Source organism: Clytia hemisphaerica, unplaced genomic scaffold (genome assembly GCF_902728285.1).
Source record: "Clytia hemisphaerica strain Z4C2 unplaced genomic scaffold, Clytia hemisphaerica genome assembly, whole genome shotgun sequence".
Lineage (NCBI taxonomy): Eukaryota > Metazoa > Cnidaria > Hydrozoa > Leptothecata > Clytiidae > Clytia > Clytia hemisphaerica.
This window is the reverse complement of record NW_027104389.1, coordinates 696,076-721,362: the sequence shown is the minus strand read 5'-3', so window position 1 is coordinate 721,362 and position 25,287 is coordinate 696,076. Positions and strand designations below refer to the sequence as shown.

General features: G+C 35.9%; 2 protein-coding genes across 2 annotated transcripts in view; both read right to left on the bottom strand.

The window, feature by feature from the left end:
• Positions 1-4,326: 4,326 nt before the first annotated feature.
• Positions 4,327-25,287, bottom strand: part of LOC136819522 (flap endonuclease GEN homolog 1-like) — a 34,131-nt gene continuing 13,170 nt past the window's right edge. The window contains exons 12-13 of the mRNA XM_067075758.1: positions 8,258-8,419; positions 4,327-4,538 (exon numbers count right to left, since the gene is read on the bottom strand). Of these exons, the coding sequence (XP_066931859.1) occupies positions 4,354-4,538; positions 8,258-8,419 (347 nt within the window). The 3' untranslated portion in view covers positions 4,327-4,353. The remainder of the gene's footprint in view (positions 4,539-8,257; positions 8,420-25,287) is intronic.
• Positions 21,360-23,277, bottom strand: LOC136819644 (uncharacterized). The gene is made up of 3 exons (XM_067075883.1): positions 23,181-23,277; positions 22,408-22,569; positions 21,360-21,600 (listed from the first exon to the last, which is right to left on the bottom strand). Exons 1-3 carry the CDS (start codon positions 23,242-23,244, stop codon positions 21,410-21,412), a joined length of 417 nt encoding a protein of 138 aa, XP_066931984.1. The 5' UTR covers positions 23,245-23,277; the 3' UTR covers positions 21,360-21,409.

The following is a 25,287-nucleotide window of genomic DNA, read 5'->3' as shown; positions in this document are numbered from 1 at the left end:
TGAATATTGTAATCTAGGATAGAGCATATTTTAATTGAGTAAATCTAAGATTCAAAGCTCTTCAGATTTGATTCCAGGGGTACTAGAAAAAATGTCCCGTCCGAAATCATTTGTCCTGTCCGAAATCATAACTTTTCAAATATGTTTCAATTTGTAATAAAATGAATGTTTAACATTCAGGAAGTTATTAGCAAGACCTAGTGGTAAGAAAAATGTTTGAACAGGCCAATTAAAGTAAGTTTTTATACTTTTATTTTAACCTTGAAAATAGGAATTGATTTCGGACGGGACAAAATTTTCCTGTAAAAATAGGTATTGTATTAAAACCACTACCGGAACAAAAAGAGTGGAAGATTCTCAAGTATTTTCTATTTGGAATAGTAGTATATTTACTTGTATACTTACTGATAATATGCAGAAGGAAAAAGTTTAGCAAAACTTGAAATAAAACAGATTTTTATGAAAATGATTTTGGACGGGACAGGAAAAATTTAGTGCAAATCACCCTGAAAAAAGATGAAAAGGTGATACAGATTTTTAAGATCTATTCTAATTTGAGGAAGGCCTTTATACAAACAATTTCAGGCTGTTCTACAGCTTCCTTACTTCCTCAATACATTTTTCTGATGTATTCTAGCCTTTAGTTTTGCAAATTTTGTCCGTCCGAAATCATTTTCGATATCTACGTGCCAATCAAAAGAATGCAACAAAAAAAGGATTTCACCTAAGTTTAGTGATACTTAAATATCACCTGTTACAACCCTTATAATATGTGATACTCTCTACAGTGCAAGTTAGTTTTGATTAATTTTTACCACAAATTTAGCATTTTCAACGCTCTAACAGCTCCATGAGCCCCTATATCTTTATTATTAGGCCTTAAAAGGTGGTGTCAAGGTACATTTCCATGAAATATAGGCTATAGACTGTCATAGAAAAGTAGAGTTATGTTAAAAAAATGAACTTTATTTTTCATGATTTCGGACGGGACACGGTACAGATTTAGCGCAAATCGCCCATCTTTATTTTGGTTCTGACGTTTTGGCAATTTTCTAATTTATTTCTAGATAACACTTTTAGTCCCGCTGCTGAGGTCGATAAATGTTTCATTTCGTGACACACATCTTAGAACTAACTTTTTTTGGTGGAAACTCACGAATTAGTATATGTAGATTCCAAAATCAAAAAGTTTCCACGATATTATCATGCAAGTAACGAGTAATTGGCAATTTTTTGCGTTTCCAGGCAAAATTGCAAGGCCTGGAAATTCATGATTTTTGGGGGGTCTTCAAATTAAAAAAAGACCTATATCACATGATAGAGCTCTTCAAACTGAATAAAAAAGTGTATTACACCAAAGTCCCAACTTCTCTAGATCAAAAGTTATGGGCCTATTTGTGGTCAAAAAGGTGTTTAATTTTGCATAAATTAATGCAGATTGTGGGGAAATTCCCTGTTTTCCATCAGTTTTTGACCACAAATAGGCCCATAACTTCTGATCTAGAGAAGTTGGGACTTTGGTGTAATACACTTTTTTGCTCAGTTTGAAGAGCTCTTTCATGTGATATAGGTCTTTTTTAAATTTGAAGACCCCCCAAAAATCATGAATTTCCAGGCCTTGCAATTTTGCCTGGAAACGCAAAAAATTGCCAATTACTCGTTACTTGCATGATAATATCGTGGAAACTTTTTGATTTTGGAATCTACATATACTAATTCGTGAGTTTCCACCAAAAAAAGTTAGTTCTAAGATGTGTGTCACGAAAATTGTTTTCTAGCCACTTTTTTCGATCTCAGCAGCGGGACTATTTGGTCAGATATGGATATTGTCTACATCCAACAGAAAAATTGTATCATAATTGACTGGAATGAAATTAACAAAAAGTTTAATTACACTATGTTTCTCTTTTATTTTATAGTAATGAACTATAGCTTAATTGTTTGATGTCGTAGAAACAGTGCTACAATGCTAAAGAGAAGTATACTTTGATCTTCTTGTGGGGGGGAGGGGGGTTGGAGGAGCTCTCAGGCTTGTTTTAAATAATTTTAAATCAAGTTATCAAATGTTTCACATTTTGTACATTATTCAACATTTTTAGTCTTCAGTACATCTCTTACATCTGTTAACCCACTTATTACAGCTATCTAGCTAAGCTCTATTGGCTGACCTTCCAGCCTCGGCTGGTTTATTCAATTTTAAATATTAAAAATATTAAATAAATTAATGCTAAAATGACAAGAACAATATTATCAAAAGTTGTATCTGACAGGGCCGACTATTAGCGGCTGTGTCTTAAGAAGAATTTTATTTGTTGCCTGTTGCAGAGTCCATCTCTCCCTACCACTAGAGTCTACTTCTAAATGAACTTTGTTTTTCGATGATTTTGATGGCATTAAGTTCAGTGAAGTAGACTACAGGATATATCACTATATTGGAATTTTTTCACTTTTGTTTTCAAAATTCGAGAAGTACTTTCAGCGCTTGAGTTAAAATAGGTAATTGCGTGAGAATAGGTGTTGAAGTGAAAATGGGTTTCAATAGAGAGAGGGAAAAAGTAGTAAACAATAGCTTAACAGATGTGCTATTTTACTGTCTCTCCTACGTTGTGACTTTTCTAACACGGGGGTAGAGTTTTCTTGCTAAGGATTTCACAAATGAGTAAATCTATTGTTTCGGTGAATTTTATTATAAGAACGTTTTTAATCTAAAGACACCTTTAATTCTTATAAGGCGTGAAAAGCTACACTGTATTAAAAATATCTTTATAAAGATTTTATAAACGAAACGAACGTGTTTTTTTAAATTATCAGAATAAGGTAGTAAAAATAGAGTTTCATCTCCAGCAAAGACCTGTACTTTCTTTTTTAAAAGAATACACTTTATAAGAATGTTCTTGATGAAAGCTAAGATGAAAGCTAATAATATCACCATCATGAAATTTTGCTACTCAAGCTAAGAATGCCATTTTTAGAGCATTTTCAATTATAAATTGTCAATTACCCCCAAGTAAGGTTCACTTATTTCAAAAAATGCCATTTTATGCTTGAGACGTAAGTACTAAATGTTAAATCAAATAGTCTGAAATAGGATCGCAACCTAAGAATGCTGTAAGAATATTTTATAATGGATTTACACCATTCTTATAAAACAACGTGTCTTGGCTCTAGCTGTTGTGGAAATTACGGAATAGGTTTTAACTTTAAACGAGCCTAAGTTCCCGGCTAAATGTTGTCGAAATTACGGCAAAGTGAAAATAGGTTTTATCTTTAAGCGAGCCTTAGTTTCCTGTTAAACGTTGTCAAAAATACGGCGCAGTGAAAATAGGTTTTCATTTCAATGAGCCAAAGCTGCTGCTTAATAACATCCTAATTCAGTCATCTTATACTCCAAATAATGCTTATAAAAAAGAAAACCTATATTCACTTTTCCTAATTCATTCATCTTATACTCCAAATAATGCTTATAAAAACGAAAACCTATATTCACTTTTCCTAATTCAGTCATCTTTTATTTTCCATTGCACCATTACTTGATGCATAATAACGAAGAATGCCCTTTTAATAATTGTTCAAATAAAGAAAAATCAAACAAAAACAAGTGACATAAACACGCTCGTGAAATTATGTTTGACCCCCGTAAAGATAATTTTTGAAATAAAAGATGATCTCCTCCGCTGCAGCTTCGAAAACTCATACTCACGCAAAATACCTCCCCTCACGCAGACCTATTTTCACATCAGCGCTATAAGTACTGGTGCAAAATTCATATAAAATTATTCTAAATCCGCAATAATATTTATGAAACTATGATAAAGACATGAAAAAAATCTCCAAAATTTAAAAAATTAGTCTACTGGTCATGTTTTTCTGAGGTCTGAAATTGGAGTTTACACTCCCTCATCAGACAAGTTGTCTAACAACCGGTTTTTTGGCGGATTTGGCCAGAATCCGCCAAATTAAGTTCCCGCCAAAATTTCTTTTTTCCGCCATCCGCCAAATTAAATAATCGCAAAATTAAGCTTTTTGAAAAAATGATCTCTTTTAAGGTGTTTTCGCATTTTTTTGCTGTTCTTACGCCATTTTAAGGATAAATTTTTCAGCAAACGCCAAATTAAGTTTTTTCGTCCATCCACCAAATTAAATTCCCTCTAAAAAACTTTTTCGTCCATCCGCCAAATTAAATTCCCTCTAAAAAAACTTTTTCGGCCATCCACCAAATTAAATTCTCTCTAAAATTTCTTCCTTTAAGGTAGGTGAAAAAGTAGCCAAGTAAGGTCAATGCTCACTCCCGTTCATCTAACGTTATATGGATGTTGTGAACGTTGAAACAACGTTGTTTGTCAGCTGGGCTGTTTAGTCTATTTCTCGAAACATCATAAAGGAGCCGATATATATTTGATTCTGACCGCTTGAAGTGCGCCGCATCGGTTGTTTGGCGTTGGTATACAACATCCAATTTGAATTACTACACCAGCCTTTTTTTTTCATCCACCCTGCCGTCCCTTGGCCGTCAAACATATTTTTCGACATGCAGTTACCTGTAAAACAAATCATATTTTAGAGTCTGTTAAATGACGCGCTTTACGCGCCCACGCGCCCACGCGCCTTACGCGCCTTTAAGTTTTGACGCACCTTCTTAGAGGATTTTTCATATGCGAGTTGCGAGTTACGAGTTACGAGTTGCATTTAGAACCACGAGTTACGAGTTACTTTTCACGAGTTACGAGTTACGAGTTGCATTTTAACAAAATAAAATCGCGAGTTGCGAGTTACGAGATGCATTTTAACACACAAAATTCGCGAGTTGCAAATTGAAAGTGCGAGTTGCAAATTAAAAGTGTGAGTTGCAAATCTAAAAGTGCGAGTTGCAAATTAATAAAAAGTCTGAGCCTGTTATCTTAAATAATAATATGACAAGAAAAGCTTAAAACCCAAAGCAAAGCATGGAAACCCCAGCCAAACTGTTTACTTTTTGTGACTAATGTTGTGTAACCACTCAAATCATACATCTTTTTGCTCATTTTTGTATGAATAGAGCATTAAATAACTTTAAGTTTTGAAAGGAAATGCACGTGCCTCTTCCAAGAGAAACATTTTTTAATGTTGCTTTTAATAACGTGGACATTACCTTTCATTTTCTTGACAAAGTGACACTTTTTGATGAAATTATTGACAAGCTACTTAAGGCCCTTAAGTGTGATACCTGCAAGCTTTAATAAACCAAATATTTTAATTGTACCGTATGAGATGCCTTTGATATAAATAGATAAATATTTTCAAAAAGCAAACACTGGGAAAGGCAGTTTTATAGAGATACAGTTCTAATTAAATATATCATTGTCCTTATTTTGATAAAATCACTTATTTTAATGAGATAATGATCTGATGGTCATATATAAAGCTTCTTTAAACAACTCCAGCAAAGGTTTTGTCACTTATAAATTTGATTCTTTGATGCTGATAAAACAAAAGGAAAGAAATTGACACCCTATTCAAGCTTCAATAGCTTTCAAGTGGGCTGTTCTAGAATCATGGTCAAAATTTATTGAGAATTTAGCTTGTTTTCTCGTTTTTCGAATTTGGAGTTCGGGCGAGAAAGTTGATTTTGGGCCATTTCAGTTTTGGACCTTCAGATCCTAGGTCCTAAAACTCTACCCTTCCAACCAAATTTAGAGCACTTCCAAGTCGTTTGTGGTTTTGAAAATTTGCGGGAATTTCTCTTTTTTCTAAAATGTTATGACAATGATTGTACACGTTTTGCACGTGATGTTATAATTACTGTTGGTGAAACAACCCCTCAGATGTATAATAGTGAGCAGCAATAATCATTTTCTTTTATCAATAGAAATGTTTTTCACCCTTACTGACTTTTCGATTTGCAACTCGCACTTTTAATTTGCAACTCGCACTTCTAATTTGCAACTCGCACTTTTAATTTGCAACTCGCACTTTTAATTTGCAACTTGCATTTTTAATTTGCAACTTGCACTTTTAATTTGCAACTCGCAATTTCAATTTGCAACTCGCGAATTTTATGTGTTAAAATGCAACTCGTAACTCGCAACTCGCGATTTTATTTTGTTAAAATGCAACTCGTAACTCGTGAAAAGTAACTCGTAACTCGCAACTCGCAACTCGCACATGAAAAAATCCTCTAAGAAGGTGCGTCAAAACTTAAAGGCGCGTCGAAATTTCAGGCGCGTAGGGCGCGTGGGCGCGTGGGTGCGTAAGGCGCGTGGGCGCGTGGGCGCGTCAATAAATGGAAGGCGCGTGGGTGCGTAAGGCGCGTCATTTAACAGACTCCATATTTTAAACTAAATTCAGATAATCCTCTTTATAAAATCTGAAAAATTGGCCATCCGGCAAAATAAGCCCAACCTCGTTCCCTGTGTATTATTGGCTTCTTGACGCTTATATTGATGACGTCAGATAATATCCTGGTGTTGTCTGTTTTTCGAATGCAAAACAATTACGCAACGATGTAAAAATAATAGATAACCAACTACCTCTAGAAGGCACTTCTCCCAAGAGAACAACCATTGTTTTCCTATTGAAATGAGCACTCCTTTAAAAAGCTCTGTGTGCAGTGCGTGTTATGCTTTTAGCTAGATTTTGACACACTTTTTGACATCCACTGAATTGATAGAAAATTTGAATTGTTATTTACTGCAAATTTTGGAATTTTTTTCAAAAGATAATGGTACCAATCTTTAGACAAATTGACTACGGATCGGCCTGATACCACTTAATCTTCATCTGGATAAATAAACGCTCCTAAAATGCTGTTATCTGAAAAATATATGTGTGATTTGAAGTGCGATATCTCACGAATGAAAAGTGCATGAAGGTTGCCTGATACAAAATAAACAGATGAATATTTATAGAACAATAATATCTAATTAAAAAATTCTTTCTGTGAGGCTGCCTATAGGAAAATACACTTTTTTTAACCCAAATTTTGGAAAAATATACATCACGTGATCGATTCTGTCTAATACAAGGTTGCAAATGAAGCAAGTTTTTATTTAATTGCACTTTTTACGATGCAAAATGTCATTAATATTTTTACAACCGTAACACGGATGTTTTTTGAGAATCAAGGCAAGTTGGTTATCTATTATTTTTACATCGTTGAATTACGTAATTCAAAAACGATAAACTTTGTAACGTCAGAATTTTTATGACGTATTATTTTGAAGTTTATTCTACACCAGGGTATTCTCCGGCGTCAATTAGTAACGCACTTAAGGAAAGCCTGGGATACACGGGAGACGAGGTTGATTAATCTCCAGTGAAATTTGATAAAACAAAACAATTATAATCCGTAAAACGGTCTCTTTTCGTACATTTAATACTATAGTTCACCCATTTTAGTGGCTCCAAAATCCCCCTCTGCCAAATTAAGCTTTCATCAATTTCTTCATTTTACACGTAAATGATAGATACAGGGGTGTTAGTGAGTGACCGAAAAGTGGGCCACACAAGAAAGAAAACCTAAAAAAAACAGACGTCTATCAACCCCGTTAAACTACACTGCTTTTGATTCAGGGTTGAGAACTAAATTCCAATACCTTTTCAGGAAAAATATCCTTGGGGAAAAGTGACGAAACTTTTAACCAAGGGGCCGTCCACATAGTACGTACGCACTAAGGGGGGTCTTCTCAAAAGCGTATGCTTACGTACAGGGGTCAAAAGAAAATGTACGTAGGCAGAGAAAAATTTTTCATAGTCCTATTTTGCTTGTTTTTTATTGACTTTTACGCTTCTTATACGCATCAAGGGAAAGAAAAAGTTTCTCGATAAATATTGAGTTTCATGTATGAAATAAAGGTCTGAACCAAACGATTTGAATTCAAAATTTTCTTCAACCGAGAGGGGGGGTCGAATTAAAAAGTACGTACTTACCAGGGGGTAGAGCCATTTGCGTACGCTTGCGTACAGGGGGGGAGAGAAGGAGGTACTCGATTTTCGACATTTTAGTGCGTACGTACTATGTGGACGGCCCCCAATAGCATACTGCAGTGATTCTTAAAATAGACATCAAAGTTATTGTTTGTCTGAGTTTTAATCGAATCATCCTTGGTATTAATTGCTTTTGCAAGTCAATTACACTTATTGACAATACAATAGTAATAACTTGCACGTATTACGAATCAAGATGAAAAGGATTGTGGGATTGAATTTCAGTCAAATGTTAAAAGTAATAATTATGACGTTTGCATAGCGGTGATGAAATTGTTCGCCGATAAAATAATACCTTGTGATGCGTCCTTATCAAAAGTGACGAATTTACTTCGTGAAGCCATGTTGACTGTAATGTCACTGTCGAACTCGTCAAAGTTTGGCAAACGTTCATTTTTTGCTGTCATCGCAAAGTCCTGGTCTTCACTATCCACGTTAAATTCACCCAATTCTTTACCTGAGTTTCAAAATCAAAAATTTCTATTCACTCTTCAGCCGATTTTCAATCGAGCTTATTTCAGGCTTATTTGTACACAGAACCAGTATCTACGGCTAATTTCGAAAGAATGGGGGACAATTAGGAGTGAAATGTTGCTATCTATAAATCATACTTCATCGCAGAGGTCTGCGTACGGGAGCTTTTTTTTTATCAAACAGACAATACGCACAGAGTGTACTATGAAGCGATAAACGTGAGATACACTCTGGTACAGAGTAATTTCACACTAGCACATACTAGACGTCACGGCTTTTTTCTATTCGTCTTTTTCTTTTTTTCGCGGATTTTGTTTTATGCACTCACGTCTATTCGACTTAGCAATATTTTTGAATATGTGAAGCCTAGGCTTTTAGACCGACCTTAGAAAAAGCTATGTCTGCCATCTTTGATCAGATTTTTTCTTTAAATAGGTGAACGGGAAGCTATTGCAGTGTTATAAAATGAACATCAAACAGCGTCACAAAATATAGTTTAAAGCTCCTTAAGTAAAAACAAATTTTTGTTCAAGTCCTGATTCTTACCCAACCAATTACCATTTTTCCATTGAACACCAATCGTCAACTCATTTTCTTTTGATCGCGTCATGAGGTTGAGAGTTGTCAATCCCAACCAAAAATCCTCTTCGCTCTCCTTGAAACCTTAAAACAAGACAATAGAGTAAAAAACAATTGAAATTTTGTTCGAACCATGCGTCAAAGTTTTGACTCTGAAAGCAAAGTTAGTGTAACCCATTTTTACACCCGTGTCACAGACCACCCCGCTGGAAAAATAGGCCAAAAAATCGTCCCCGGTGGAAAAAATCTCTTACAATTTCAACCCCACTGTGAAATTGCTCTATGATTTTATCCCCATTGAAAACTGAATGTAAAAAATTGCACTCCAAAACCATCCCCACTGGAATTTTCGAGCTGGAAACAATAGATTGTCTATCCCCATTGGCATTTCGATAGAAATTTCATCCCCACTGAGGGAAAAAGTTCTACTGGGGCACTGAGACAGGGGTGTATTTTTCATTCCATGCAACTACGCCATATATAGTCTAGATTTAGAACGCCATGATTTCAAGTTTCTACTCTGTTCGTAGATAACCAAGCCGGCTGGCCATAGACCCTGAAAGTGCCTAAAAGTCCTTAATAACTTGGCTTAGTGAAAAATGAATTATCTAGATATTTGCAAATTAACATCAAATTTTTCAGTGGTGGATAAATTTAGATAGACATTACCGTCTGTGTATTGCTGCCAAGTTTTTTTATGAAATTGATATTTGAGTGGATTTAATCTTTTCTGAAAAACTGTCCATCCTTTCTCATCGTAGATTTTACATAATTGTCGAACCATCACTCCTGCAAGAAAAATGCGAGAATAATATTTTTGTCTCCTAACCGCCTGTAAAAGTATAGAACCGTAAATGAAATTATTTAAAATGCAATAGAATTTAATAGCGAATGATTTCTTAATTCTGTATAGATAGCAAAACATTAAAAATGAATAAAAGCCTGACCTTCAACGTTGATTTCGTACCAGTCTTCTCCAGATTTCAAATAATTTCTGTCGTAAACTTGTTGGCATGATTTGAAATTGAAACACCCTCTCATACTGCCGTCTTCAAGGGGGTATTCCCCTTTCTTTCTTGCCCCAGCCGACTCCCACCATTCCAAACATCCTGTAAGGCCTTTATACATCTTAGAGTAATATTGCACTCTCGAGATCAGCTTCAATTTCTCCCCTTCCACTTTTAAGACTTGATAATTTTTACTGTAAAAACAGCATTCGTAGATATCACGACTCGGCTGCCATATTTGATCGTACGATTTACACGACTCGTTGGCTCTACACATTTCCTGACAACATGTATCGTAATCCACTTCTAAACGGTATTCGGCCTCCCATGATGTCGGGCGGCCGAGCAATGCGATTATTGAATAATGCGTGGCTTCAAGTATGAACAAATGAAGCGCCAAAGTGAACGAAAATAAGACAATAACAAAAAGGTTCATTTTGCAAGGCTCACTCAATACAATCTTGCTCACGACTACTGCATATGAGGGAAAAGAACATTACCCGTTTATAAATAAGACATCGAGATCTAAAAATTCATACAGAGGACTTTGTTATTGCGTTTTGAAAAAATATTACATTATATATTTATGATTGATTTCATAAAAAACAATTCATTAAACTGTCAGTTGGTCGTCCCCGGGATGTAATGCCAAATGCCACACAAACGTCAGCTTCTCTCTACAATATTCCATTCGATTTTCTCTATGGTCTTCTTAGCAGGGGCTTCATAATCCTGTACCAAACCGAACACAGTAGGCGATCATTTTTGAAGTTAAAGGGGGGTAATCAGGGGAGGGTTTCAGGGGGTAAATTATTTTGACCATTTTGACGTCTTCATGTTGTGAAAGTGATACATCTTGCATTATAGATGATATCTTTTTCGAATGAAGAAAAAACAGAGTTTCAGGGATAACCGGATTCCAACTATTTCTTCCTGATATTTCGCTAACCCCGTCTAAACGAGAACTGAATTCCCGCCCCCAAAAATGTCTTTGAAATTCAAGAATTCTGTTGAAATTGACGCAAATTCTGCATATTGTTTTCCAATACCGAATTTCTGACCGAATATTTTTTGCTTATAATTTTTCTCTACTAAAGCACTGCTCTCTACTGATGCACTGTTCCGACATTGGACTTTATTTCCGAAATTTCCGCCCCAATTATACGCTTTTTATATAAGAATGGTGTTTTTCCAATTCATCATGAATAGCCTTAACATTTTCGAATAAATCATCCTGAAGTATTCCTACGGTATTCTTAGATTTAGATCCAATCCAAGCCAAAAATCAAACGTGTAATACATACCTCAAGCAAAGATACTCAAAATATTCACAATGTTGAACCTCTTAGCATTCCTGGGTAATAGTTGGCAATTTAATGGTGAAATACTCTAAAAAGGACATCCTTAGGTTCAGTCTCCAAATTCTATGGATGGTGATATTCTTAGGATATTCTTCATTTTTCAGTCAATTTCATCATGAAAATTCTTATAAAGTATATTCTTATAAAAAAGCGTGTAGATGATTTGAGATCTTTGAGCCACAGAAACCCTTTATGATCCTGAGTAAAACCTTGACATATTGTGAGCTGACAATTTGAAATTTCAAACATGGGTTCTTGATTACATGTTATGGTTTTCTTGCTAAAAGAACTTAAATTGATCAACCATAACGAAACGGGGAAAAATTATGGGGGGATGAAAATTTTAGAAATTTTATATTGTTACCTTATTCTCTCACGATTAAAATAATCTAATATACATGTTTTTTTATTAGCATACAAAAATCCAAACACTGGCTCGGAGATGCTTAGCTATAGAGATTGAAAAGGCTGAAAAATTCTGCCAAAAGCAGGAAAATAGTTGCCATATCTGAGCCTAGAAATGCTTATGAGTGCAATGCTTTAATCAAAAAAAAAAAGTGAAATGCTTTAATTAAAAAAACAACATGTGTAACTTTAAAAAGTTATTGTGCAAATTAAGATATGTTCCATTTAAAAATAATTTTTGTGTACTTTGGTGAAGTATTCTTAGCAAATTCTTAATATTATTTTTTTCCTGAAAAATATTTTACTACTACAATTATGATTAGAATATGGCACTCCAAAATAGGCCCATTATGACCATTTTTAGACATTTTTAGCTTACTTTGAAGAGATTAATTTTTGATCCTGAAAAGATCAGCGAAGTCCAAAGTTTCAGAAAAATTAAATTTTTAGTGAATAGAAAAATTCATTTTGGAAATTTTCGAAAGATTTTGAGGTCTTAAAATCATCCACTTAAGATTATCCTTTCAACGAGGAACTACTTTTAATTATATCTTTTCTACTTCAAAGAGCAATGCATCGAAACGTTCCGACTGACAATTTTTGAAACAAACTTTAGAATATACCACTTGCCTATAGATCTTAGGGAATTCTATTGTAATACTTCCGAACAATCCAACAATGCATCGCTGTTTTAGAAAAATCAAAAACTCCGATAAGGTCTATTAAAATCAATTCGGCAAAAGATCAAGTCTATTTCAAGTTACTCAAACGGCCCATTTTGTGTAAAGATCAATTCAGATTAGGTCGTCGGCGTCGGTGGATCCTTTTCTCTAAACATCATAAAAGAACCTTCGAAAGAGTATCCATTACCGTTCGAGTTCACTTGTCTGGGTCGTTTCGCATTGGCGTAAAACATCCAAGCCATACTATTACACCGACTGTTCGTTTTCATCCACCCCGCAGCATATATTTGATTCGACATACATTCATCTATAATAAACAATGGGGGGGGTTTTCACTTTTACGGTATGACGGTATTGAGCCTTTTTACCCCCGGTAAATCGGTATTACGAGAAAAAAACGACGGGATTACGGTATTTCATTTTCTACCGGTATCGGTAAATTGCCTGTTTTTTTGTCGGTATTTCGATATTTTTATCAATAAAAAACGGTATTTCGGTATTAACCTTTTAGTTTCTTCATGAGTTTCATGCAGAAAAGTTTTCAAAAAAGATAAGTCTATTCCGCTATTTTAACCAGTAAAATTTTCTTGCTCGCTTCGCTCGCACAATCTTGGATGTCCTATTGACTTATTGTCATGGTGAGGTTATTCAAAATAAGCAAAACTTTACGATATCTAAACAAATATTTTTTTTATTTTTTTTTTCTGCGGGCGCATTTTTTTAATGACAACTTTTGTAATGCAAATACTGCATCCAACGAATCGAATGAGTCTAGATAAAATTTTCTCCGTCAGCACTAAAATGATATGGTCGTCTATCCGTATTCACTTATATTGCTACTACAATACAATACACTGATACTGCAGAGACAGTAAAGGCGGTATTTACTCCTTAATTAGTAAAAGTAGGTAGTTCTAAAAATATCTTGTGCAGCATCGAACGATTAAAAAATAGTTAACATCATGATGCATATTTTTGCCAACAAATGGTCAGTGTTAAATAAAATCAAAAATTGTATGACCAAACAAGGCATACCTGGCTAACAATAGCGTATTAGGGCCGTTTTTCAATAACAAAGGAGAGCGAAAATTTTCGAAAAATTTTCGCGCTCGCTTCGCTCGCGTTCTTATTTCCATTTATTTTCTTTCCTCCGATAGGGGGGTTAAACTTTAGAATTCGCCTTCTCTAGTTGCACCACAGCACCACCTCTATGAAGCCTGTGTTGAAGTCTACGGCTTCTCAGACCATGATTGGCCCAAACCTCGATTTTAAATTAATTTTCAATATAAAAGACATCTTACGGGTCTGCGAGGAAGAAATTATTGGGGGAAATGCTTAATTTTGCATTTGCCTCCCGTAACAAGCAAGTAATTTTGGCGCGGCAGACCTAAAATATTGCTTTATGAAAGCTCAAATAGCTGTAAAAGAGGCCTTAAAAAGTCGACGATATCGAGAATAAGGTCACAAAAGTAGCAAAAAACTTTATATATTGGTATATATGTTTGGTATAAGAATAGGTCAATCTGTTTAAAAGAGACCATAATGCATAAAAAGGTTAAATTTAGCCCAATAAGGTCACAATCGTTTAACCAAAGATCTAAAAGCAAAATTGGTGCGTGAACGTGAAAATGGTTTTTTTTGCGCGTGAATACGTGAATTGGCAAAAATTTGTGCGTGAATACCTGAATTGAGGGTTGACTGGGGGGCCTCATAAAGTACAAGACTTCTTTGTACAGTTTCTAATTTGTTACTACACAATAGATTTGATAACTGAAAATGCATTATTTTCGAAAAAAAAAACATAAATATAATATCGGTATCGGTATTAGGCTTCCTTCGCCGACGGTATTACGGTATTTGACCCAAAATTTTGTCGGTATGACGGTATTTAAGACCCCTGAAAACCCCCCCCCAACAATTAGTAAGTGTTTTGATTTTGGCCTGTGATTATTTTGGCAGATTTCTCACAGATTAGCAAAATCCACCAAACTAAAGTATACCAAACAAAGCTTTAAAATTTCTCAACCACCATATCAAATATCCCGCCAAAACTAGCATAATCTATTTAAGTTAATGAATATATTTTTTTAGGTCTACGTTCACGTAATGCTACTTCGCTATGCTTTGAATATTTGTATCCGCCCACCAAATTGAATCCCCGCCGCAATTTACAAAATCCACCAGCAATCGTGAATGCTATCAGGATCTTAAAAAAAGCGTACTAAGGGACTGGGTTCGAGTTTAGTTCGAAATTCTAAGAAATTAAAGAAAGAAGATCGAATTAGCAAGAATAACTACACGGTACATATAGGCTTGTTTTCAGAATCAGTGAAGTGGGCAGTGGATTTCAACAAGCTATGTAAAACCTGCAGTCACCTCTCTCGAATTCGAATCTTTCTATAATTCGAACTAAAATATTGGTCCCCTCGGCAGGAAAGTAGTATAAGATACTCTCTTTAATTCGAATCTTTCTATAATTAGAATCTTTCTATAATTGGAATTAAAATATCGGCCCCTCGGCAGGAAAGTAGTATAAGATACTCTCTGTAATTCGAATCTTTCTATAATTCGAACTAAAATATTGGTCCCTACGGGGGGAAAGTAGTATAAAATACTCTCTGTAATTCGAATCTTTATCTAATTCGTATTCTTGGTCCTTTAAGATCAAATTGAAGAGAGCCAGCTACTGTTCTTACGTCTCGATGCGTCGTTATCGAAGGTGACAAATTTGCCTCGATCACCCATCTTTACCAAAAACTCTTTATCGAATTCTTGCAAGTTTGGCGCCCGTTCGTTTCCAGCTGTCAACGTAAAACTGAATTCTTCCTTTCGCCACGTTGAATATTCCACATTCTTTGCCTGAAAATCCGTAAAATTCGAGACTTGTCGTATTTGTGCATTTGTAGCAGTTTTAACTGAAATTTTTAGTCTTAAAAAGTACTTACTTGAACCACAGCGAGGTGACCATTCTTTGATAAGTTAGTTAACTATACTCACCATATGTTTAATGTTGACTGTGTCCCGTCCCTCCTACTTTATCCCCTCCTCTATCATTGTGTCCCCTTCCCTCTCACCGTGCCCCCTCCCCTCTCACCGTGCCCCCTCCTCTTTCATCGTACCCCCTCCCATCTTACAGTGTCCTCTCCCCTCTCACCGTGTCCCCTCCCCTCTCACCGTGCCCCTCCCTTCTCACAATGTACCCTCCCCTCTCACCGTGTCCCCTCCCCTCTCACAGTGTACCCTCCACTCTCACCGTGTCCCCTCCCCTCTCACTGTGCCCCCTCCCCTCGCACAGTGTACCCTCCCCTCTCACAATGTCTCCTTCCCTCTAACTGTGTCGGCGTTGGAATAATGTAAGATCATGAAGTATAATTTTAAGCTCCCAAATAGTCGCAAAACAAATGTTCCGATTTTTATTGCCGCTAAAAAAGCTCAAATTATTGATCTTACCCCACCATTCACCATCTTCCCAGAGAGCACCAATCGTCAACTCGTTCTCTCTTGATCGCGTCATGAGGTTGAGAGTTGTCAATCCCAACCAAAAATCATCTTCACTCTCCTTGAAACCTTAAAACAAGACAATAGAGTAAAGAACAATTGAAATTGTGTTCGAAGCATCGCAAATAGAATTTAGCAAGTTAACCTTGGTCAAATCCGTTTAATATGTTGGATTCGTGTTTACAATAAAACTCATTTATGCAACAAGAAGTAGGATTTCGATTTTAAATCTTTTTTCGCCATCAGATAATCTGCTTCGTGCAACTTTTAAAGGACGAGGTTAGACACCAGTCCTTCACTTTCACTTTCACAATCTCGGTGAAAATATATTGGGAATTTTGGAACTGATGAAGCCATGGTAAAAAATGATGTCAGTTACAACATTGACCTTTAGAAACCCAGCTGGCACAGAACGTTGCATTGCATTAATAAGGTCCATCTGACCAGGTTCATACAACGTTAGATGAACGTTGGAACACGTTATGTACCGGCTTAAAAGCTTTCTTCTCTTTCTTTAGAACTAGTCATAGCTTTCACTAAATGCCCCCACATAAAGATCATGTCAAGCACTTATAAAATAAGGAATGCCATTGTGGTCCATTCAGACGTACAGTCGAGAAAAGTTGAAATGCGCCTAAATTTTTTTTCAAGTACATAGTACTTTTTCATGATGCAATCTTTTCTCCAAGCTGAAAGGATTGAAGCCATTAGTATGATCGCATCGCAGACAATGAAGAGACGTGCCTTCAGGAAGCTAGACTTTTTGAGTTTATAGCTATATATACTTTCTCTTTGTGGTGTTTCTGTATGACTGTCTGTGTACCTAGTCTAACCACCGTTAAATGCCTTCGGGAAGGTCCATCCTAACTTGGAAAGCCAGAATTGGAGCTGTTTCATCAAACCACTGGAGTTATTTAGGCTATCACAACTGCATGAAAAAGTTGAATGTGCGCATGTAAAGTTAAACGAATGTAAACAAACTTTTTGCAGGTTTTTGAAATAGATTTACCACACTGAAAAAATAGTGAAAAAACTTTAAGTGAGGTAAATCTATTTTGAAGAACCCCAGAAAAGGTTTGTTTACATTGATAGACATTCAACATTCATTCAACCACTTTTGGATTCAACTTTACACATGCATACATTCAACTTTTTTGTACTTTGCCGTGTCTTGTTTTACTAAGTTAAGAAGGACTTTCTCGAGTTACGACCATCGAGCTTTAAATACCATCAATGATGGTATTTAAAGCTCGAGAAGCTCTATAAACAATAAAGGTAGTTATTAATATAAAATAAAAGACAAAGATAAATTAGAGTTTGAACAAAAATATCAAATGTACATTTGAAAACTTGAGCAAATTTCTTTAAAGATTCCGGAAAAAGAATTGAAATCATTGCTGAAATGAAATTCTGACTAAATTACAGTAGTTATTATTCAGTTTCAAAGACCAGAAACAAAATTTGACATACAAAACACTTTTTCCAGTCAATGAATCAGCTCATCATCATAACCAGTCTGCCATTTTGTTTGTTTTGATTTGCACAAGTAATATTGTAATTCGTGTTATATCATACACTGTTATGATTTGCATTTATAACACTCGCTTCAGCTTTTCAAAGCTAAATCAAAACTAAAATTGTAATATGTAATAATGGTAATAGCATATAACGTAATATGAAAATATGTATACTACCGTCCCGGACATTTACGGAAGAGACTAACTACGGGGATGCTTGGGCGACAAAACAAACGCGCAACAAAATTTCGAGATTCCAGTCCAATATGTATGCGTGAAACTATGAGTGCCTCCTCGTCGCTACGCTCCTGCGGGGGCAATGAAGAAAACATTAGTCTCAATGCTGATTTCAGGGGTACATATTCACTCTAATATCAAAAGAAAGTTTGTTTCTACGTTATGTTCACGCTAATCAATACACTTGGCTTTTTTCTAATTCGAATTTTAGAATTCGCCGACCTAGAATAGTAGACCACGTCGTCGTATTTCGCTATAGTTTACACTTACGCTATGGTCTCACTAGGTTCGCTGAATACAATGACTAGTTCCAAACCACTCTCTGACAGCAATTTCTTTTTTTTTTATAAGAACTCTTTATAAGCAATATTCCCGTGTTCCTGTGTCCAAGGAAAGACAGACGCTTGCTAGTCCATCGCCGGCCTAGAATCTAGAAATCACCGGAGTTGTCAATCAAAAACACATCAAAACCGTCGTGAATCTAATTCAAACTTTAACAGCACAGATTAGAAATAAATAAAAGATCTTTACCTTCTGTGTATTGCTGCCAAGTTTTTTTATGAAATTGATATTTTAGCGGATTTAATCTTTTCTGAAAAACTGTCCATCCTTTTCCATCGTAGATTTTGCATAATTGTCGAACCATCACTCCTTCAAGAGAGATACAGATGTATGAGCCTGCAGTTGTGACGTAATCTACGCTATTTTGGACTTCATAGATCTAGGAACTCACGTTTATCGCTTCGTAGTACACTCTGTGCTTTGAGGCCTCCTCAAAATATTTCAAGGGGAATGCTCTGCCGCTTGAGTTTTCCGGTCAGAAGAATAGAATAAATAGAATGAAATAAAATAATGTAACCTGACCTTCAACGTTGATTTCGTACCAGTCTTCTCCAGATTTCAAATAACTTCTGTCATAAACTTCTTGGCATGATTTGAAATTGAAACACCATTTCATTCTCCCGTCTTCAAGGGGGTATCCCTGTTTCTTTCTCGCCCCAGCCGACTCCCACCATTCCAAACATCCTGTAAGGCCTTTGTATATCTTAGAGTAATATTGAACTCTCGGGATCAGCTCCAATTTCTCCCCTTCCACTTTTAAGACTTGATAATTTTTACTGTAAAAACGGCATTCGTAGATATCACGACTCGGCTGCCATATTTGATCGTACGATTTACACGACTCGTTGGCTCTACACATTTCCTGACAACATGTATCGTAATCCACTTCTAAATGATAGTCGGCCTCCCATGATGTCGGGCGGCCGAGCAATGCGATTATTGAATAATGCGTGGCTTCAAGTATGAACAGATGAAGCGCCAAAGTGAACGAAAATAAAACAATAACAAATAAGTTCATTTTGCGAGGCTCATTCAATACAATCTTGCTCACGACTACTGCACATGAAGGAAAAGAACTTTACCCACTTATAATAAATAAGATATCGAGATCCAAAAATTCATACAGAGGACTTTGTTATTGCATTTTGAAAAAATATTACATTATATATTTATGATTGATTTCATAAAAAAGTTGGTTCTCCCCGGGATGTACACGCTTTTTTTTATAAGAATAGTGTACTTTGGTTGAGGGTAAGCATTATTCTTATTTTTCTATTGTTCTAAACAATAGGCCTATTGTTTTAAACCCGAAATCTCACCCTGATATTCTTATAGAAGTTATTCTTATAAAAAAAAAGCGTGTAATGCCAAATGCCACAAAAACGTCAGCTTCTCTCTTCAATATTCCATTCGATTTTCTCTATGGTCTTCTTAGCAGGGGCTTCATAATCCTGTACCAAACCGAACACAGTAGGCGATCATTTTTGAAGTTAAAGGGGGGTAATCAGGGGAGGGTTTCAGGGGGTAAATTATTTTGACCATTTTGACGTCTTCATGTTGTGAAAGTGATACATCTTGCATTATAGATGATCTGTTTTTCGAATGAAGAAAAAACAGAGTTTCAGGGGGAATCGGATTCCAACTATTCAGTATTTCTTCCTGATATTTCACCAACCCCGTCTAAACAAGAACTGAATTCCCGCCACACCAAAAATGTCTTTGAAATTCAAGAATTCAGTTGAAATTGACGCAAATTCTGCATATTGTTTTCCAATACCAAATTTCTGACCGAATATTTTTTGCTTATATAATTTTTCTCTACTAATGCACTGTTCTGACATTGGACTTTATTTCCAAAATTTCCGCCCCAATTATATACGCTTTTTATATAAGAATGGTGTTTTTCCAATTCATCATGAATAGCCTTACTAGTAACCTTTTCGAATAAATCATCCTGAAATATTCCTACGGTATTCTTAGATATAGATCCGATCCAAGCCAAAAATCTAACGTGTAATACATACCTCAAGCAAAGATACTCAAAATATTCACTTTTGTTGAACCTCTTAGCAATCCTGGGTAATAGTTGGCAATTTAATGGTGAAATACTCTAAAAAGGACATTCTTAGGTTCAGTCTCCAAATTCCATGGATGGTGATATTCTTAGGATATTCTTCATTTTTCAGTCAATTTCATCATGAAAATTCTTATGAAGTACATTCTTATAAAAAAGCGTGTAGATGATTTGAGATCTTTGAGCCACAGAAACTCTTTATGATCCTGAGTAAAACCTCGACATATTGTGAGCTGACAATTTGAAATTTCAAACATGGGTTCTTAAGTACATCTTATTGTTTTCTTGCTAAAAGAACTTAAATTGATCAACCATAACGAAACGGGGAAAAATTGTGGGGGGATGAAAATTTATGAAATTTTATATTGTTACCTTATTCTCTCACGATTAAAATAATCTAATATACATGCTTTTTTATTAGCATACAAAAATCCAAACACTGGCTTGGAGATGCTTAGCTATAGAGATTGACAAGGCTGAAAAATTCTTGTATCCAAAGCGAAATTTCAGGGAAATTCCAAAAATCTGTAAAATACAAGCCAGAAAAAGCCAAAAGTAGGAAAATAGTTGCCATATCTGAGCCTAGAAATGCTTATGAGTGCAATGCTTTAATTAAAAAAAAAGTGAAATGCTTTAATTAAAAAAACAACATGTGTAACTTTAAAAAGTTATTGTGCAAATTAAGATATGTTCCATTTAAAAATAATTTTTGTGTACTTTGGTGAAGTATTCTTAGCAAATTCTTAATATTATTTTTTTGCTGAAAAATATTTTACTACTACAATTATGATTAGAATATGGCCCTCCAAAATAGGCCCATTATGACCATTTTTAGACATTTTTAGCTTACTTTGAAGAGATTAATTTTTGATCCTGAAAAGATCAGCGAAGTCCAAAGTTTCAGAAAAATTAAATTTTTAGTGAATAGAAAAATTCATTTTGGAAATTTTCGAAAGATTTTGAGGTCTTAAAATCATCCACTTAAGATTATCCTTTCAACGAGGAACTACTTTTAATTATATCTTTTCTACTTCAAAGAGCAATGCATCGAAACGTTCCGACTGACAATTTTTGAACAAACTTTAGAATATACCACTTGCCTATAGATCTTAGGGAATTCTATTGTAATACTTCCGAAACAATCCAACAATGCATCGCTGTTTTAGAAAAATCAAAAACTCCGATAAGGTCTATTAAAATCAATTCGGCAAAAGATCAAGTCTATTTCAAGTTACTCAAACGGCCCATTTTGTGTAAAGATCAATTCAGATTAGGTCGTCGGCGTCGGTGGATCCTTTTCTCTAAACATCATAAAAGAACCTTCGAAAGAGTATCCATTACCGTTCGAGTTCACTTGTCTGGGTCGTTTCGCATTGGCGTAAAACATCCAAGCCATACTATTACACCGACTGTTCGTTTTCATCCACCCCGCAGCATATATTTGATTCGACATACATTCATCTATAATAAACAATTAGTAAGTGTTTTGATTTTAGCCTGTGATTATTTTGGCAGATTTCTCACAGATTAGCAAAATCCACCAAACTAAAATATACCAAACAGAGCTTCTTAAAATTTCTCAACCACCATATCAAATGTCCGGCCAAAACTAGCATAATCTATTTAAGTTAATGAATATATTTTTTTAGGTCTACGTTCACGTAATGCTACTTCGCTATGCTTTGAATATTTGTATCCGCCCACCAAATTGAATCCCCGCCGCAATTTACAAAATCCACCAGCAATCGTGAATGCTATCAGGATCTTAAAAAAAGCGTACTAAGGGACTGGGTTCGAGTTTAGTTCGAAATTCTAAGAAATTAAAGAAAGATCGCGATTATAGAAGATCGAATTAGCAAGAATAACTACACGGTACATATAGGCTTGTTTTCAGAATCAGTGAAGTGGGCAGTGGATTTCAACAAGCTATGTAAAACCTGCAGTCACCTCTCTCGAATTCGAATCTTTCTATAATTCGAACTAAAATATTGGTCCCCTCGGCAGGAAAGTAGTATAAGATACTCTCTTTAATTCGAATCTTTCTATAATTAGAATCTTTCTATAATTGGAATTAAAATATCGGCCCCTCGGCAGGAAAGTAGTATAAGATACTCTCTGTAATTCGAATCTTTCTATAATTCGAACTAAAATATTGGTCCCTACGGGGGGAAAGTAGTATAAAATACTCTCTGTAATTCGAATCTTTATCTAATTCGTATTCTTGGTCCCTTTAAGATCAAATTGAAGAGAGCCAGCTACTGTTCTTACGTCTCGATGCGTCGTTATCGAAGGTGACAAATTTGCCTCGATCACCCATCTTTACCAAAAACTCTTTATCGAATTCTTGCAAGTTTGGCGCCCGTTCGTTTCCAGCTGTCAACGTAAAACTGAATTCTTCCTTCGCCACGTTGAATATTCCACATTCTTTGCCTGAAAATCCGTAAAATTCGAGACTTGTCGTATTTGTGCATTTGTAGCAGTTTTAACTGAAATTTTTAGTCTTAAAAAGTACTTACTTGAACCACAGCGAGGTGACCATTCTTTGATAAGTTAGTTAACTATACTCACCATATGTTTAATGTTGACTGTGTCCCGTCCCTCCTACTTTATCCCCTCCTCTATCATTGTGTCCCCTTCCCTCTCACCGTGCCCCCTCCCCTCTCACCGTGCCCCCTCCCCTCTCACCGTGTCCCGTCCTCTTTCATCGTACCCCCTCCCATCTTACAGTGTCCTCTCCCCTCTCACCGTGTCCCCTCCCCTCTCACCGTGCCCCTCCCTTCTCACAATGTACCCTCCCCTCTCACCGTGTCCCCTCCCCTCTCACAGTGTACCCTCCACTCTCACCGTGTCCCCTCCCCTCTCACAGTGTACCCTCCCCTCTCACCGTGTACCCTCCCCTCTCACAATGTCTCCTTCCCTCTAACTGTGTCGGCGTTGGAATAATGTAAGATCATGAAGTATAATTTTAAGCTCCCAAATAGTCGCAAAACAAATGTTCCGATTTTTATTGCCGCTAAAAAAGCTCAAATTCTTGATCTTACCCCACCATTCACCATCTTCCCAGAGAGCACCAATCGTCAACTCATTTTCTTTTGATCGCGTCATGAGGTTGAGAGTTGTCAATCCCAACCAAAAATCCTCTTCACTCTCCTTGAAACCTTAAAACAAGACAATAGAGTAGAGAACAATTGAAATTGTGTTCGAAGCATCGCAAATAGAATTTAGCAAGTTAACCTTGGTCAAATCAGTTTAATATGTTGGGTTCGTGTTTACAATAAAGCTCATATATGCAACAAGAAATAGGATTTCGTGCTTCGTGTGACTTTTGAAGGACGAGGTTAGATACCAGTCCTTCACTTTCACTCGTTGTTGTTCCGATTCGCACCCTGTCTTATTGGCTGTTTCCTAGTACAATCTCGGTCAAAATATATTATTGGGAATTTTGGTTAATTCCTTGTTTTCAGCAATTTAAAGTTCGGGCAAAAGGTCGCTTTTGGGCAAATTGATAGATTTATTCGAATATTTGAATTCGGGAGGCGTTTATAGACTTCCAGGCTATATTTTGAGCCCTATTGGACCATTCTTGGACTTTTAGTCTTGAGTCTACAATCGGTGACGAAATACTTGGCACAAAAAGGAAATCCACCGGGGTGTTTTGAAACCACAATCGATTTGCAAGTGCTCTAAAGTAGGTTAGAAGAGTAGAATTTTAACTCTGAGTTTTAACGCTAGACTTAAAGCTTAGGACCTTAGGATCTGAGGATCCAAAAGTTCAAAAATGGTTCAGTAGGGATTGAAATATAGCCTAGAAAGCAATAAATCCCTCCCAGATCGAAATAATCGTTGAAATCAAGTTGAAGGCCTGAAATTGACAGTCTCGCTCGAACTTCAATTTTCGAAAAATGGTAAATCAGCCAAAAGTGCCAATATGTTATGGCACAGATTGTAGCGTTAAAACTCAGAGTTAAAACTCCGGGTGAGGGGGGGATAGTTTACTAGGTTTGCGAGGTGACGGGTATGTTCGAGCCGAAAATCGAAAATCGGCCCTTTGAGAGACAAAATTTTGGTGATTTTGGGACCCTTTGAGAGACTTTTTCCTAAATTTTGGTCGATTTTTTCCAAATTTTGGTTTGATTGTCACCAAATTTTGGTCAAAATTTTTGGAAAAAGAGAAATTTTTGATTTTCGTGATTTTGGGACCCTTTCAGAGACTAACTTTTGAATTTGTACCCCTTTGAGAGACTTTTGAGGAATGAGAATTTAGAGCGCTTCAAAATCGTTTGTGGTTGTAAGATTTCGTGGGAATTTCCCTTTTTTCTCAAATATTATGACCATGATTGTAGGTACCTATGTAGGTGGTCCCACCGGGTTTGTATACTGTACTGAAATCGATGAAGTCATGGTGAAAAATGATATAACATTGACCTTTAGAAACCCAGCTGACACAGAACGTTGTATTAATAAGGTCCATCTGACCAGGTTCATTAAATGAACGTTGAGACACGTTATGTGCCGGCTTAAAAGCTTCGTTCTCTTTCTTTAGAATGAAGAAAACATTAGTCTTAATGCTGATTTTCATATTCACTCTAATATTAAAAGAAAGTTTGTTTCTACGTTATATTCACGCTAATCGATACACTTGGCTTTCTAAGAATTCACCGACATTGAATGGTAAACCACGCCTTCATATTTCGCTACAGTTTACGCTTACGCTATGGTCTCATTAGGTTCGCTGAATACAACGACTAGTTCCGAACCATTCTCCTACGGCAATTTCTATTTTATAAGCAATATTCCCGTGTTTCTGTGTCCAAGGAAAGACAGACGCTTACTAGTCTATCACCGGCCTAGAATCTAGAAATCACCGGAGTTGTCAATCAAAAACAAATCCAAACCGTAGTAAATCTAATTCAAACTTTAACAGCACAGATCAGAAATAAAAAAAATATCTTTGCCTTCTGTGTATTGCTGCCAAGTTTTTTTATGAAATTGATATTTGAGCGGATTTAATCTTTTCTGAAAAATTGTCCATCCTTTTCCATCGTAGATTTTGCATAATTGTCGAATCATCACTCCTGCAAGAAAAATACAGATATATCATACGCTTCTAATGAGCCTGCAGTTGTGACGTAATCTACGCCATTTTCG

Coding starts and splice junctions, on each gene's coding strand:
- LOC136819644 (XM_067075883.1), bottom strand. CDS start 23,244: ATGACGCGATCAAAAGAAAATGAGTTGACGATTGGTGCTCTCTGGGAA. Junction 22,570..23,180: donor GGAAGATGGTGAATGGTGGG/GTAAGATCAAGA, acceptor ACGGATTTTCAG/GCAAAGAATGTGGAATATTC. Junction 21,601..22,407: donor CGATAACGACGCATCGAGAC/GTAAGAACAGTA, acceptor TGTTTATTATAG/ATGAATGTATGTCGAATCAA.